At 41.4% G+C, this 17048-nt stretch overlaps 1 protein-coding gene across 2 annotated transcripts; it reads right to left on the bottom strand.

Moving 5' to 3' along the window:
• Window positions 1–556: 556 nt before the first annotated feature.
• Window positions 557–14716, bottom strand: LACC1 (laccase domain containing 1). 2 transcript variants are annotated; one of them, XR_010371128.1, is made up of 7 exons: window positions 14264–14716; window positions 10323–10914; window positions 9426–9607; window positions 8788–8953; window positions 6717–6942; window positions 4299–6192; window positions 557–3579 (listed from the first exon to the last, which is right to left on the bottom strand). XR_010371128.1 is itself a non-coding variant. In XM_009508011.2 (6 exons), exons 2-6 carry the CDS (start codon window positions 10888–10890, stop codon window positions 6018–6020), a joined length of 1317 nt encoding a protein of 438 aa, XP_009506306.1. In that variant the 5' UTR covers window positions 10891–10914; window positions 14264–14716; the 3' UTR covers window positions 4228–6017. The 2 variants fall into 2 exon arrangements, 1 of the variants encoding a protein (XP_009506306.1); XM_009508011.2 differs by lacking the exon at window positions 557–3579 and having other exon boundaries at window positions 4228–6192.
• Between the last annotated feature and the right edge of the window lie 2332 nt (window positions 14717–17048).

Below are 17048 nucleotides of genomic sequence, written 5' to 3'. Positions count from 1 at the left end.
GTAAGAAGCCATTCTTAAAGGAAATTACAGAAATGCAGTTGTACACTGGACAAGACTCTAAAACGCAAACCATGTTGCTCTGATGGAGACATGTACTAGATAAGGAGCACGTGCAAAGTTACCTTTAACTTTCCCAGTCTTGTGAAAAAGCAAAAAATTGCTACTGACTTACAGCCCCTAAAATATCAAGTAAATGCAGGGCTGCTCAGTCTATTTTCCTCAAAATATCTCACTATTGTGGGGTAATATTTTTATCACAATGTCATTTATGCCAGCACCAGATAGGCTGAAGAAATGCTACAATATAAACATCACTATCAAGTCTACATCCGTGTTCCTGCCATTGCTAGCATGGAGTTATGTGAGCGGGGATGTTTCAGTGCTGGGGGAACTTGAGGATCAAAGTTGCAGCGTAATTGAGGGAACTGAGGAAGATCTAAGCATCAAGTATAGCAACAAACATCTGCAAGCCTAAAGGAGCCTCTCTAATGAGCTTCTTGCTCTGCTCACCTTTCATGTTCTGAAAGCTTTTTATGGGGATGATATACAGAAGAAAGCAGCGAGTCAAAATAAAATTGTCTGCATAACCCTGTTTTATTTAATACTAATTTTACAAAGCACTTACTAAAAGCACCTATTAAAACCAACCAAAAGGGTTGGAGCCACCTGTCACAACGTTGTTTTTACAACTGAGTTTTTTGTGATTCATTCTTGTGCAAGAAGATCAAGCTTACAGCTTTCAAACAAATAAAACCAAAGAGGAACAGAAATGTATGCAAGGTATGCTTGAATATTCCTTTAGGATAGAGCTCAGTGCCTCAAAGAGAAATGCTAAGATATTTATTTCAGATAGGCAGGGCTTTCTACAGTCATCATTGATAAAATCACTTTGAACTGAAACAACTGATCACAACTATGAATTGCTGCCCAAAGTATTGCATCACATGAGAAAAAGTGAAGTCATACATCTTGAAATGCAAACATTGCTTTCAGCCTCCTTATAAAATGCTTGTTCAGTTTTATTGGAGGTACACCCTGCATTTTTATGTTGCGACTTATTTATTTCAAATGTTTAGGCCTTCATTACGTGTAGAAGAGGCAACACCAGAAAAACAAATAGAGGAGTAGTTGTGAATTATATTTGCACAAGAAGAGAGGAAATAATCCTTTAGAGAAAATTAATTGTGAAAATGAACTCTTATAGTTTAGTCACATATTGATTTTTGTCCCAGATCTCTTTTCCATTGCAGGAATCAAATGGAAATCCATGCCACGCCCTTGCTCCCATGACTGTCAGAATGCAGGTTGCCCTGGAGACACGATGTCACATTCGCAGAAAGGGAAGAGAGAGACCTCAGCCCTGCTCTCCTCTGGGGACCGTGCTCCCAAAATTCTTCTGTGGGCCTCCTTTGACCCCCAAGAGCTCGCAGACAGAGCGAGCCAGCCAACTATTTGTAACTTGAGATGCTACTGTAAATTAAACACTTACTAATGAAAGATCAGAGGGATCACTTTAAAAAGCTAGCATCCTATTTCTCTGCATGCCTTTGGGAAATACATAATCATGCTTTTGAGCAGCACAGCCACAGGCACTGTATATTTCAAGCAAGCAGAGCAGCAAAATCTCTTAGTCTTGTAAACGGTGTGACACTGGATAACAATTAGTAACAGCCTGGATGTAAGAATATACCCGATTAGGACAGTTTTTAAATCTGCGTACATTTCTATCTGAATCATTCACCTGGAAACACTGGATAGTGTCTGCTAGAAATGGAAAGTAGAACAGGTCAGACTTACAGGCAGAGCTTGCTGCCAGTCTTTGAAGGTATGCAAATCCCTCAGCAGGTCAATACATTATTTCCTCTGTCACATACAGGATTTACTGCTCCCACCAGTGCACTGTCCTGTTACATTGTTGCACAAGAGGCTGGAGCTCAGGGACGACTTTGACTTTGGCACTCGGAGAACAAAAGCCTCGCACACATGATATCAAGGCGAGCGCACACGCACACCCACTCTGAGCCTCGGGACAAATGAGTGCAGCTCATCTCCCTCTTTGCATCACCCAGCAGCAAATTGAGCATGGAGTGGAAACGAGGACACAGCAATGAGGGAATCCAGGAATATTGAATTCTTTGCCGTGTAGGCTGGAAATTGGGAGCTTTTGTGGAAACCTGTAAAATGGGAAGCGGTTGGAGGGTGCTGATAAATATCCTGTGCTGAGGACAAAAAGTTCCAACACTGCTGCTAAAAGGAAAAAAGGCACTTGCATACAAACGCATTCTGCTCTGCGCAGAATGGTGTCTCTTCCCTCCAACACCCTGTGACTGGATTCACATGGCTTGTAGGGTGATAGTGAGTGGTGCTGGACAGAACGACAGCAGTGCACAAGAGATAAGCATGCGGAAAATAAGACTGGACACAAAGATGACCACTTCGTAAACTATGCTACTGCTGCGGAAAGGAGACGCTTTCCTGTAATTGAATGTTTGTAATTGAATGCTTGTAATTTGGGAGGAATGATCTATATATAATTTGTAATTTGGGAGAAATTTGTAATTTGGGAGGAATGATTTTTTTTTTTTTTTTTTTCTGTGAGTGCCCAAAGGTTTTCCTGAAGGCCCAGGCCCATGGCTTCTGATTTTGCTGCCACTCACAAACACAGCCATCAAATGCGGAACTCAGACCAAGCAACTGCCTATGCCCCATCCAGCCAGGTTGTCAGTAGAAAGAGACTAGCAGTCACTAACCTCTAAAAATTTATGAAAGCCATTTTTCATCTAACCTCCTTAATATTTTTCACCTTTGCCATACCTGTGGCAATAAATGCCACAGTTTGGATAAATGTTTCACTAATTATCTCAGGCTTTGATCTATGCCTCTGAAGTTGCACACTGCTTCCCCAGGCACTGGAACAAGAAGTCTGTTTTGGAACTGCCCTGTGTTACTGGAATAGCGAATAAAGCCTTTCTCAGGCGCGTTTTGGTACGCTCCATTCAAATATATAAATGTAAATGAAGAGGCCCATATTCAGAATTTACAGTAGCAATAAATGCTAATTGCACAGTAATAGCTATCAAAAACAATGTTCAGTGTGATCATGTCTTGTGCTCGCCTCAGGGCATGCCACAATCATAATTAATGTTATTTAATAACAGTAATAGGGCAAATGCAGCTTATGAATTCATGGGCAAGATTAATAAATGGGATCTGATCCTTGGGTAGGTACAGCTGAACTATTTATGAAGCATTTTAAGAGCTTCCCTAGAGGTGGTGAATCAGGGCTGATCTGCTTGGCTCCTTTAGTGAGCAACAGGAATTAAAAGTAAATAGAGATGTGAAATAGCCTTGTCTCCTTTTTATCATGCCCTTCCTCTAAACTTTATTTTTTTTAGTGCCACAATTAAAATGCCTTTGTAGCAATGATTTTTGAATAAAATTTTGTATGATACAGAACCTAACCTATTTGGGAACTGAAATTATTATTATTTTCTTATTGGCCATGGAGTTCTCCACCTCAGTAATCCATGTACAAAAGGCAGCTTCCTGTCTTGACAGGTTTACAGTCTAGGTAATTACCTGTAAAAGAAATAATGAACAATGATTGCGGTAATGATTTCTCTTCTAAAAGGTAAAGCCTTTGGTGTTTCTGCTCATTCTGACATGTTCTCCAGCTTGCACAGTCCTACTGTGACCTGAAAATAGTATTTTTCTAAACAGAAAGTCTGCTGTCATTCTTGAGCAGGTATGAACAAGCCCGGGCTTACTAACAGTATTATGTTACTGTGACGTAATATACTATTGAGCATTTGAACTGTGCTAAGTAGTGCGGCTTCAAGGTCTTACTACTTACTGCAAAGTTAAATGCATTAGTTTAAAACCACCTCTGAGGTGAGAGGGGCCAACAGCAGGCACATGGGCACCTATGATGCTTCAGCTGTCAAGCAGTACCTTGCAAAACCGAGTAACTCAGCTGCTTTTGACAGCATGCTCTTAATCCACAAGGGAAGAGGGTTAAGCGAAGGGCACTGACAGACAAGCTTTGGCTGAGCTTCAGGTGCAGGGACTGAAGACTACGTGGTGCTACTGCCCCCACAGTAGAAACAGCAGAAGGAAAGACACATCAATGCGACTTCGCTCGGTGCTCGTGAAGTGGTTCACACTTACATGCCAGGGTAAAGGGACAGAATTAAAAGGTAAGATAAGGCAACAACATAAGCCTGTCAGTGTCCATATAATTATATTATCCTATATTTGGGATAACTCAAATACACAGACATGCATATACGTATACATACCATACACACTATTAGCTACTGTGCAGTAACACGCTTGGCAGCGTGAAGTTGAGGAGTGTGAGTGTTGCCCCTGTTGGACCCTGAAGCACCAGTTTGAACCCAGCTGCAAACATCCCACAGTGAAGTTACAAAAGAAAACGAGAATGATGAAAGCAACGGCACGGTTTTTTATATGTAAGCGAAAATGGATTGTCAAGGGCTGCAGTGCTACAGCAGAAGAAAAATCATATTTCTAAAGAAGTCAGAGAGTTGGGAGAAGTGGTTTTTTGGTAGATGGTTACAGTCAGAGGGTAATGCACTCAGAACCAGGCTCTTCTCTGAGAAATACCATTCACAGGTAAAAGAAAGTTTTTAATAAGTCTGTTTGCCCAGAGGACAAGGAAAGTACTAATTTGGTCAGCTCTGAATCACAGCTCGACAAAATGAAAAATAGATCACTCTTCAAGCAGAGATACCAGAATAACTTGGCAGGTGGTTATATAGCCAAAAGTAGCAGTGTATGCCGTACAGTGCTTTGCAAAATGCGTGGTTTGAAAATCGGTGAGGACAGTGCAGCAAGGGATGGAAGTGCAGCGTGAGCAAGCACTGACCTCTAGTGGACATAAAAGCCTAGAATTGGCAAAGATTGTTGAATTCAAAATAGAAACGTCATGTGGACAGTTATCCCAAGGCTTGTGCTTGGCAACTCTGCAAGCTACGGTCAGCATAGTTTTAGACTTGACTGTTGGACGGAACTATTAGGTAGCTCTCACTGTCTGTGTGTCAGGAACTGTCATGTTTATTGCAATGTCTAGAGGCAAATTTTATACGGCCAAAAGAAAACTGCACACTTAGAATTTGCTTAACAAGCCAGATAAGTCAACTATCAGTCAGTAAAATTAACTTATGGTAGATTAACTGAGGCTAAATTCACTCCCCTTTTTAAATATTTATTAAATAACTGGCCACTGTTGAGACTGTCTCGATGGACGTTAGCAGAGCACCAATAGTTTAAAGAAAAAAATCCTAAGGAAATATGTCATATCATATTAAGAGTATTAGTCCTACTTTTTCTAAAATAAAAAATACAGAATAGTGACAGTTCATAGATTTTCGATGTCTGCACCAAAGGACCTTGCTTGCGTCTCACTTTCAAGTTATTTTCCATAGGAAAAGTCCTGTAAGTGTTTTGAAGGTCTTCTTTAGACTAATCTAGAGAAGAAAAACAATCCTAGGCACATGATTCCGTAAGGCTAACCTTCAGCTGAAACTACCGAAGTTGAGTGTTCTCAAACAGTTAACGTGCAATACAGGCTTCCCTTCCTATATCAGCAATGTCATACTTGACTTCATTCAGAAGTCTCATCCAGAAGCTAATGAACACTTTGGGGTTTTGTGCTTTCACCACCTTAAGACAGCAAGGTTTTGGGATATATCTGGTCAAGAAGGCAAGACAACAGGAGCTTGAATCTGGTCTTGCAGAAGGGCTTTGTCACTGGTGTGGGTTGTCCTTGTTTGCTTTAGACCCTGTCTCACACCAGAATTACTGGCCCCACACCTCACACATTTCTTCTTGCCTCAGAACGGCAGGGAAGGGAAGAAGCAAGAGAATCTCAAGACCTGTGAATTCCCTATTGCAAGTCTGTGAAAGGAAGGAGGAAGAACTATGAGGAGAGCAGGATGCCAGGAAATACACCAGACTTATTGTCTGAATACTATTCAAGACTAAAAGACACTATCTCAGTCTTTGATTGATATGAAGCCAATCTGTGTCCCGAAGTTAGTGCCATCACGAAAGTGAGAGTAAAATTTATCAGGGTGGCATGCAGTACAGAAAGTGATATTTTGGTTCTGGTCTGTGACAGAATCATCTTGGATGTTCTCAGGAAGAATCCCACCGCTCTCAAGAAGAATCCTTAAAGAAAGAAAAACAGAAAATAATATCTTTTTTGTACATCCTTATATTCCTTAAGACACTGTCATTCAGACAGCACCTCAAGTACCAGCTGCGCAAACTGTGCCAATATTGTATTTGGGACTTGTACCTGCTTTTGGGTTTTTTTTTCTTTTTTCCAGTATTAGGCTAAAATGATTGCTTTTCTGCAACCAATCAAACCACATTTAGTTTGAACATTTGTCTGTAATCCACAAACTAAAAGTATAACAGTAAAATTATAAAAGGTGTAACAGTTTCAATTATTATTGAAACCCAGCAAAGGTGAGCAGATAACGTTCATTCAAAGGCATAATTTGTTGATCTGCAAAATACTAGAGAATACTTTAAGATGGTGAGGACCCTCACCGTAATAATGTTGGATAATAAAATATCAATATAGTTATTGATAACTAATGTGGAAATAGCCTTTTGATTTTTTGTGCTGAGTTTACTCAACACAAAAAATGAAGTGTATGCCATAGAAATGCACTCAGTAGGCTTACCGTGTTGCTCTCCTAATATCAATATAAGGAGTTGCAGAGTCAAATAGTCTCACACACTTTGGATCAATTCTGTGAAATTCTTCAGCTGATTCGTGAGGAAGTTTGTAGCAGCAAGGACCTACAGATGGGCCCAGCACCACAAGGATATCTTTTATGTTACAGCCATATTCAGATACCATAGCATTTACTGTGGCCATAGAAACTCCTAACAATGTGCCTTTCCATCCTGTAAGAAATGAGAGGTTGAAAAAAAATTGTATGAATAGTCTTTTTAATTTTATAGTAGCTAAAATACATGCTGTTATTAAAGGTACAAATGAATAGATATATTTATATCTAAAAATAAATCATTATATCTAATAATAAATAATTGTTTTGAAAAAAAACCCCAACCCAACACAATAACACCTGCCAGTTTGCTGATATCTTCATTTTGTGGAGATGGAAGCTAGAGAGAAGGGTTTAGATTAGGATTCCAGAATTCCCTTTTCCCAGTGTCCTGGTTTGGGCAATCAGAGCATCTGTGCTTGAAACATTTAAGTGGGAATATGACAACAGAAATATGTTACAGTTAGAAGTGTATTTTTATAATATGCTAAAAATGTTTTTAGTGTTATTTTAGAAAAAATAAAGGCTCAAGCTAGAGGCATTGTTTGGAATAGAGAGAAGAAAGCCAAACTTTGCGCGTCAGCATTGTTGGAACAGATAGAAGAAAGCCCAGCTTTGAGATCTCATATCTCAGTTGGAGTCCCAGGAAGTCTGCATTGCACTGGGAGCGCGTCATAATCAAAGGATAGGATATGCTAATAACTTTTCTTCTGGTTTTCTACATCCAAAGACTGAGATGACTTTTATTTGTATACATAGAAACATGTGTTCAAGTTAAACTGAACTGAGGTGGGGTTGGACAGGAAGGAAAGGATTTAGGATTTAGGAAAAGATAATTGGAAGCCTAGCAAGGAATGTGATGCGGGAATGAAGGCCAAAACGTGGGAGATGGAAGGTAGGAGTTCAGGCTAGAGCCGGGACATATGCTTGGAGAAGGCAGTGGTGTGGGTTGAGGGAACAGTCTGGTGTGCCAGGGACTAGATAACTGAAGAGGCAGGAGAGAAAGGAGCAACTACACATTTAAATATTTTCCAATAATTAGGTTAGAACACTTACTATGTAAAACTCTTAAAGCTTTCAAGAGAGGATAAAATTATCTCCATCCCTTCTCCCCATTAAAAAACACAACATTCCCCTCTCCTCCCAGACAGACATGCCACAATTCTCATTCCTCTCACTTTCTCTAACCTAAGCTTGCTAGGCATGGGGCTCGGGGGCACAACAACTTTACTGAAGCAAAGTCAAACTTTTGATCATCTTATGACAACTCACAAATTTGAATTTATTTTGGCTTATTTATTGAATCCATAAAGAATTTTACGTATTAGGTGGTATTCACAAGTTCTAGGCAGAGGTGAAGCTTCCTACCATATGAAGGGGTGTACGAGCATGAAGGCTGAGGAGAAACTCTCAGCTGTGCCTTCTCCTTGACCTCATAAATACACGCTTTTTTATAAAATTAAACAGCCCCAGCAGGAAAATCTCACCAGAGGATACATATTCTAGCCTAACAGTTGGAACATCTTCTGAAGTCAGACATAACCCAGGTTGTGCTAACCATCCCTGCTTCAGTTTTATTCTCATTTGGTTTGAGTCAGAAAAACATTTCTTCTGATCCAAAATGACTGTTGCAGGCATTGGCTTTATAGCCATTTTTTACACATGATGTTAGAGCACAAAAAAAAAAAAATTGGTTTTGTCTACCAGATCAGAAAAATAAATGTATAAATACACACATAATTATTACAGCTATATAAAAAATAGCTTGGGAAACAAACTATTCTCAAGAATAATCTTGTTTTGGCAGGATACCAACTTGACAGGTCAGGGTCTATATTTTTATGTGATCTTGCATTTGTTTATTCTTGCTCCGTGCTCCTTTGCTAATTTGTAATCCTGAATCCAAAACTCACTTTCCAGTGTCCTCCTAGCTATTTTGACCTCCACGATTCAAAATTCCTACCAGAATGAGCAGCACCGCAGGCTTTTCTGACAGGATCAGCAAACAGCACAGGTATGCAATCAGCCCCTGGAGCTGCTATCGTAACACCTTTCTGATTCGTAACTATTCCATCATAGCTGTCAGGCTCTGTCTTTCCCATAATACACACAGCATTAGCATGATCAATCTGTCAAGACAAAACCAGAACATGGACAGTCATACAGCAGCAAAAGAAACCAGTTCTGACTAATGCAACAATTTTTCTTTGGCATGAAAGACTCTTTTGCACCAACTGCTTATGCATGGAAATCAGGCACTCCCTTGTTCAAATGCTGTGCAGATGTATCAGTCAAAAGCCACCGCTGAAGTGGTGGTGTATTTTTCTTTTAAGAGAAACTGCTCTGATCATTTCTCTGATTATTCTACACTGTGGTAAGTTAGACATTAGAACATACTTGGAAGAAACAGTGCTTCTTCTCCAGATAGGGCCAAAGGGCTGATAGTTTGAATGGCTATTCTGACAGATAAACTGCCAGCATAAATGTTTTAATTGTCCTTGTTCTTGCTAAGAAAGATAAGAATAATGCCTACAGTTTTAGCCAGTGATACACAAAAGATGACCTGATCTGTTTACATAAATACGTTGTTTGATAAGATACCTTGACTCTGTGAAAAGTCTCTGGGTTAAATCCTGCAGCCTTAGCTAGCCTGCGGAGATTTTCTTTAACAACAGCTTGTGGGTCCCTCCGCTTGGAACTGCTGAAGAGATTGCAGGAGCTTAGATTTGGTATGTAGGAGATGCCACCTGTCCTTGTGGTGAAGCCATGTAGGAAGATATCATCTGGCAAGGCAAAACAGACAACAAACAACTGCTTTTAACACCAGACCAGTCCAGATATAATCAGAGTTGAGATTCAAAGTCTCTTTTATCCTTTCAAAGTCCCTGTCAAAAATTTGAAGCAGAATGAAGGCAAAGATCGCTTTAAGTAACTCATGCTCCTTTCAGGCTCTGGATCATTTCAGATACATTTTAAAGGAAAGACTGTTCCAAATTTTTGCAGTAGCAAACCTCTCATCTGTCCTGAATCCTCTGAACCATGAGACCCCATAATCACACTGCTGGAGAGACATGCTGCAGTAAACAGGTCATGCCAGGGCAGGGACACCAGAGACATCAGTCTGATTAACCAGGCATGCGTTAGGCCGCAGACCAGGAGAAACTCCTGTCCTGCCTTTCCAGAAGATAAAGGTAACTCTCAAAGTGTGTAATTCCCACACAGAGGGGAGGAGATTTCACTGTCTGCAGTAATGCTGTCACTAAACTTAGGCCTCTCTTTCCTCCAATCATGCCCCAGGCCTGGAGGAGACTTGCCAGTCTTTTGCTGTATCTCTGTTGACACTTCCCCCCTCTCATAGACATGAGATACTATTGCAACATCATATAGAGTTATTTGTTGCCTGAAGACATTTACAAATTTTACCCATTTTGCAATTACTTTGAAGAAGTATGCTTGGGAACAGTCTCTGTAAAATCCATTAGCCAGGATTCTCCTTACCTGGGATGAGGGAAGATCTGAGGATGGTGAGCTCCCCTTTCAGGCTTGGCAGGCTTTCCAAGTACGTCTGAATCTCGCTTTGGATGAGCGCCACGTCCTGTGTAGGAAGTGTTTGCTCTGCATTCTGAGGTTCAGCTATCTGTAGGTTTTCACAGTCAGATGCCACCTGTAAATCCTCAAATTCAAACTGGTAGACTGATGTAAAGAGATGGTCTGTATATACTTTCATTAAGGCTTTTCTTAAGGTAGGGAGAATAACTTTAATGATGCTTAGGTCTTTTTCATCCAGTCTTTGTTTGATGGTGTACAAAGCAGCAGCTGTAGTCAGAGCACGTACAACCTCCAGCCTTTTCTTCAGACTCTGAAAACCCCTCAGAGCTGGGAGCATGGACTCTTGTTCACTGTCCCTTTCATTCCCCTGCCTCTGGCGACACATGATATATACAAAAGGAGCAGGGATGGAAGAGCATTTCTCAATCGTTTCTAGCATGTTACGTAGTAATCCTTGGACGTTGTTCTGCAAGTTGGCTGGTAGGCTGAACAGATCTATCAGTACAGCTTCCACCATATTCTAGGATAAAGATTCCTACAACTGCCAAGCAGTCAGTAACAAAACATGAAAAACACACAAAAAGGCAAGACAGCGTCATTATTCCAAGCACAGAATTATGTTTTAAGGCAATGCATTCAGTGATGCGGTGCAGAGAAGGTAGTGTAGCAGTAATTACTGTCTTAGGATTTCCTCACTGCATCAAAAGAAATTGCAGCAACAGAAAAGCAGTGGAAATGGGAATTATGTATTTATTTAAGTATTTAGGTGTTTCCCTACCACCCCGCCTACCTCAGGTTTTTCCCAGGTCAGGGATGTTAAAAGGTTAGTACGTAACATGAGATTCATTGAGTCAATTAACCCCCATTAGCCTAATGGATCTTCTTGACCTCTGACTGTTGGGGCCTTCTCCAGCTCCTGAGGGGAACCAAATATGGAGGTCCCTCAACTTGCTGGGACTGGAAGAGGATCTGTAACAATTTTTTTGGAGGCGTTTTACACACATCATTGAGGTGGAGCTCATCTCTGCTACGCCTCCTGGCAGCAGGGGTGCTGGGCTGTGATCACGACGTCTTTCCCACAAGTCTTCTCAAGACTTTTTGCACTTCTCCCTTTTGGTTACCAAAAGTGTTGAGTTGGTAATTCCTGACTTCTATGTGGAGGGGCACATGATCAGCATAGTTCTTTTCAACACACACAGGAACTCAGCAGAGGTTACTGAAACTTTGCCTAGTCATGCAAGAAGTACTCAGAACTAAATGAAAATATACTGTGCACAGCCTGCCTCAGCTTTTCACTATGGTAGCTGCACTCTTTGCTCTGAAATTCAGACATGTTAAGCTTATCCAAAATCATCCTGTAGTTCACAGCTTGTCTTGCGGCCCATGGTGTAATTTGAGTTTCAGTGGGGCTTTTTTGGTGTTTTGGGGGTTTTTTTCCGCTTTCTGGATGTTGTTGATCCAAGCTCAGCCAGGCTGCCTACCTGTGGAAACTTGTCCATCCATCTCTTCCTCTCTCTGTTGCTATGAAAGCCTATTTTACATATCCTCTAGGAACTGCCTTGTTTGCTTTTCTCTATCTCTGAAGATTTTTCAGTTTCCAGTGCAAGTCTCCAGAGGTCTGGAACAAAAGACTAGGTCCTTTTGCTTTGGGAACCTTGAACAGACAGCTGAATAGACAGATTGCATGACTCAGCACTGTGCTTGATCTAGGAGGAATACATGCAGCTTTATCACCAGTTGTAAGACCCCATAATCATTTGGAGTATTCCTTAATGCCACCATTTTTTTTTACACAGTAACAAATCATGCATGAATATTAATTCCTTTGCAAGAAAATTAATATCTTGGCAGGAACAAAGGACTTGAGAATCTTTTAAGTCTTTGAAATCAATGCTCTGCTACCAGAACTGACCATATCAGATAATGCCTGGCACTATTTTCCTACCCTGAACCCTCACTCTCCTGTTACTATGTGCATGCTCTGGCTTCACAGCACTTCATTATCCTGCAGAAATCCTGCTTCTGAGTGTACTACAGGCCTACCACTATGATGGACTTCGTGTCCTCCTTGGCATTTTATGGTTGACAATGGTTTCCCACAGTTTCTACACTCAAATGAGAGGTCAAAGACCTTTCTGGTTTAATGGAAATTTATTCAGAGTAGGTTTTATAGAAAACATTCTGTATTTTCTTTATTGTTCTTTCCCCCAGACTGGAAGAAAAATAATCCTGACTGAAAATGATGCTTTCCTTTCTGCGAGTTGAACGCTTACAAAGACTCATTAGTGACTATCAAAACAGGTGAACTAAAAGTATCAAAATGTGACAGCAGATAAAAGTATCTGCCAAGGAATTTATGAATCTTGATTTTGCTCAAAGTATTATTTACACACAGCCGATAACAGACTTCAGAGAACACAGCTTGCTGAGAAAATAGTGTCAGAACAGACTCATGTCAAAGACCATGACTTGGGAAATCAGGGTATTTCCTTCCCTACCCTGGCACTCTCTGTGGGAGGCCTGTAAGAATATGACGTGATCCCAATCTAGGTATAGCAAATAGCCCCGGCAAAGACAGTACAACAGAGGTGTGTAGTGGAAAACAGATTATTGCTCCACTTGAGATTATGTCACTAGTGGAAGGTAAGTAGAGTTCATTGCTGTCCTCATAATTCCCAGAAAAATACCACCAAAGAAGGGGTAGAAGGAAAGTGTGGAGGGAGAGGTAATTGCCTACATTGTAATTAAGTTGTCTGTGTATCGCAAGAAGTCCACACGGACAATTATTGAGATGTACACAAATGAACAATGGGGTTGATTCACCCTCATATCCTTCCAGTTTTGCATCAGAGTCCTACTGAGGTCAGTGGTATGAGAAGTAAATTTGCTTACAGTCATAATAAAATTTTTTTACTGCTTTCTAAGCCCCCCCCAAACAAAACCCTTCTCAAAATACAGGCTTGCCAAGCACAGCAACGTTTTAGCTTATGAGAAATGCATTCATGGTTACTCAGGTTTTAAGCAATATGCTCTATAGTCCCGGTCCATAGAAAATCTCACTGCACGTAACTGCAACAGGAAAGATTAAGTGTATTTATTAAGGAGTTGCTCATTTCAGTACACAATGCAAGGCAAATACTTGCACAAACTTGAAGCCAAGGCCACCCACTTAGCTGTTTTGCTCACTCTCTGAAATTCTGTCAGTACAAACATTTGGAAGGTAAAAAGATTCTCTTGCACAGACATCAGGAAAAAGAAAATCAAAGAAAATGATAGATAATGAGAAGAGAGGAGAGGTGAGGAGGTTAACAAGAATGAAAAGGAGAAAGGCAAAGTGAATACAGGAAAGAAACAATGAAGGAAATAAAATGAGGCTGCAGAGAAGAGGCAGCTCAGGGTAGAAAAAAGATTGAAAAAGCAACTTTTGAAAACCCCAGAAATCTAATTCTAAAAGCTCACTGTTGGTCAAGACAAGATTGCTGGCAATTTCCTGCACCTTTGAATCCTACTGGTCACTTCATCTTCTTACAGAAACTCAGAGAACTGACATCATTTTGGGAAAACTAAAAAGGCAAGAAATATTTAACCGCCAGAGTCTGTCAGAGAGATGCCCAGGGAAAGAAAAAAGGTCATTAAAGCAGCCCAAATGAACAAGGATAAGAACACATCTGTAATAAAATGTCAACAACAGCAAAGACAAAAAAAGGGGGAAAAAAAGAAATACGTAAAAGCCTCTTAAACTGGATTAAAATAAAGCATTCTGCCTCTCTTAACTTAGGGGTATTTAGGCAAGGTTGAAGAAACAGAAATCAGCACTTAAAATGAAAATATTGAAGTACATGCAGTTTTCATAAACAAACTCAAAGTTTAAAACACAGGAGTTTACTTACACAGGTAGACAATCCTTTTAAACTCTTGCGAGCTATCATCTGATATAAACACACGTTACCAGCTTTATATATCTCACTTCTCACTGTCAGTATTGCAGCTGATTTGTACAAGATGGAAATTCCTATTCTAGGTAAGATTGGAGTGGGAACCTGTATTTCTTCTTTACGATGAGACCCTGCTTTGTTGCTGTCAGTATCCACAGGAAATAACAAACTGTACTGAGAGGCACCTACATGATTAAGTGCCTGGGTAGCATTAAACCCGGAAGCAGTGTTAACCCTGCCATGTAACTTGCCGCTGTGATCATATGTTCCAATGCATCAGCTTTGCACAATCTCAAACAGATTCAAAAATGTACAGCATAGAGAAACAGAACAAGAACACAAAGTTTAAGGAAAACCTGTGCAGACTGAAGGAGTTTTTCTGAGCTGTAACTGCACTTTCCAGTGAAGAATTTGGCAATCAGTCAAGAAAAAGTATATTCAGAAGGACCTGGATAGAGAGGTTACGAGAGGCCAGTCTTCAGGGCCACAGGCCTGAAATGAGAATGACAGTTTCTCCTCAGAGCAGTCAGAAATTTTGCAGAGCTCTGTAAAAAAAGTCTGAAAAGTCTGACAGGAATATGCAACAGTCAAAAGGCAAGTGGAAAAACTGGGGATTTATATCAGGGTTTGCCCAAGAATCATATGATAAATACATTTTCTCAACTGTGCTAAAATCAGTCACGACAGATGAGTATGACAACTAAAGGACAAGAAAAAAAAAGTAATTTTTTTATTAACAGAGGAATTAATAAAACCAGATTTCCTGTGAACTGCTTTCCTATGTCCCCCGTTCCTCCATTCCCTTCAGCTCCAGTAAATCTACATTTCTGCCAGGTCCTGAACACACCTTGGGAGTTCCTCACCATTTTGCCTCCTGCTTTTCCTTCCAGCATACCGTGGGCAGAGGGATGAGCGCTGAATCCTCCTGGCTCTCCTTCCCAAAGGGAACCCATGCAGGTGTCTTGTCCTTCCCCACTCAGGCACCTGTCTTCATGAAGTCTGCAGAAATAAGTTATCTCTGAGACTTTCAACCCCACTGTCAAATGTGTCTGAACTAGGTCAGTAAAAATTAACAGGGGGACTTGATGGAGAGAGACCAACACAACCATTTTCTTTGCTTTAACCAGACTAAGAAAAAATAATTACTGAAGTTATTTTTTGGTGCAGAATGCTGAGAAATTATAAGGAAAAGGTCTGAAAATATCCAGGATACAAAACAGCATTGAAAAATGACAAATTGATATTATGTCTCCAGCTCAAGTATTACATTCAGTGTCTCCCATTTCAAAAAAGGGATGACATATGCAGAGATGAGCAATTAAATTATAAATATTGCGGGATTTAGGGTTAAAGTTCCTTAACCTGGAGTTCAGAGGAATACAAGTGGGCACAAGACAAGTTTGTGGCTATAAAACGGTGCAGAGCAGGAGAAACCGGGCCACGTTTTTTCTTCCTCATAACCCAAACAGTGCTCAGCATAACTTATGTTCTCTGCAGCATACATCAAACGCTAACAGATTATGACAGAAAATGCAGTTTAATACAATGAATTAGGCAACTCGGGGAACTTATAACGAGGAAAAAAGCTAAGCAAAGTTGCCTCAGCCACAGGGGAAGCCGGGCCGCACTACCGCCATGGGCCCCGCCGCGAAGCACCCACTCATTTCTGACAGGACGAGTTGTTCCTTCCTTTTATCCTCCGCCTCCTGACGGGGACAGCCCCCCTTCCCCGGCCCTCGGTGCCCCTTCGCTCCCCTCACGCCGCCTCTGCCGCTCGCCTTCCCTCGCCCAAGCTCTCCGACGCTCCCTAAGCCCCGCACGCCGCGCCGCGGGGCCGGCCCTTGGCCGACGCTCCCTCGCCGTGGGCGAGGGCCGCGCGCGCCGCCGTTTGGGCGGGAAGGGGCGGGGCGACCGTTACAGACCCTTCTCTGAGGGGGTGCGAGTGTGCGGGAGGGGCGGCGGCTCTGCTCGCCGTCTTCCTCCCCATCTTCCTCCCCATCGACCAGCGGCGGCCGGGCTGGGAGCCAGAGGAGGTGGCCTCGTCGTGCCAGGGCGCCTGGCTGTGCTCTGCTGGCGTTTCAGCGCCTTTGAGGGTTTGAGACTGTGTGTCGCAGGGGCAGCCCTGCTTGGCGTTGGGGGGTGCGGGGTGCCTGTGCGGGCTATGAGGGGAGAAGTGAGGGGTCCCAGGAAAAGCGCTGCAACAGCCCTAAACATTGATAGATGCGGTTTCCTGGTCAGGACTGCCAGCCTGCAGGCACAGTTCGTGGGCCATCTGAGCGCCATTTAATATGTTGGGCCTGAAGATGCACCTGGCGCTAGACTTGCTGCATTTTCTTGAGAGTTTGATGTCACTTTATATAACAATAAAGATTTTCTCCATTAACTTATGCTATCTGAAGTGATACAAAAAAAGGTACTATTTTCTAATCACTGGGGAGCAGACCTTTACAGTGATACTAGTTTGTGACTTTCAACATGACAGCTTTCCCCATGTTGTTTATCTTACATTAAGGATAGTGTAATAGTAGGCAGTTGTAGTATCATAACTGCAATAATGTAAATATTCCAGCTAAATATGAGAGCATGATCTCATGCATTTAGGATGCTCTTAAGATGCTTTTAAGAGCTGTGACTGTATTCACAAACTGAAGATCTGACCTGTGAAGTCAGAAGAACATTGCAATACTTTATTTTATAAAACTATGTATGGAAGCATTCTAATTCTTTGCTTTGAGCATCG

Source organism: Phalacrocorax carbo, chromosome 1 (assembly GCF_963921805.1).
Source record: "Phalacrocorax carbo chromosome 1, bPhaCar2.1, whole genome shotgun sequence".
Lineage (NCBI taxonomy): Eukaryota > Metazoa > Chordata > Aves > Suliformes > Phalacrocoracidae > Phalacrocorax > Phalacrocorax carbo.
Note: the sequence above shows the minus strand (reverse complement) of the source record. Positions and strands in the feature narration are given on the sequence as shown.

Excerpts from the sequence above, each read along its gene's own strand:
- LACC1 (XM_009508011.2), bottom strand. The coding sequence starts at position 10,890 with ATGGTGGAAGCTGTACTGATAGATCTGTTCAGCCTACCAGCCAACTTG. Across the intron at positions 9,608-10,322 it reads CAGATCTTCCCTCATCCCAG|ATGATATCTTCCTACATGGC; the intron begins GTAAGGAGAATC and ends TTGCCTTGCCAG. Across the intron at positions 6,193-6,716 it reads GATATTAGGAGAGCAACACG|GATTCTTCTTGAGAGCGGTG; the intron begins GTAAGCCTACTG and ends TCTTTCTTTAAG.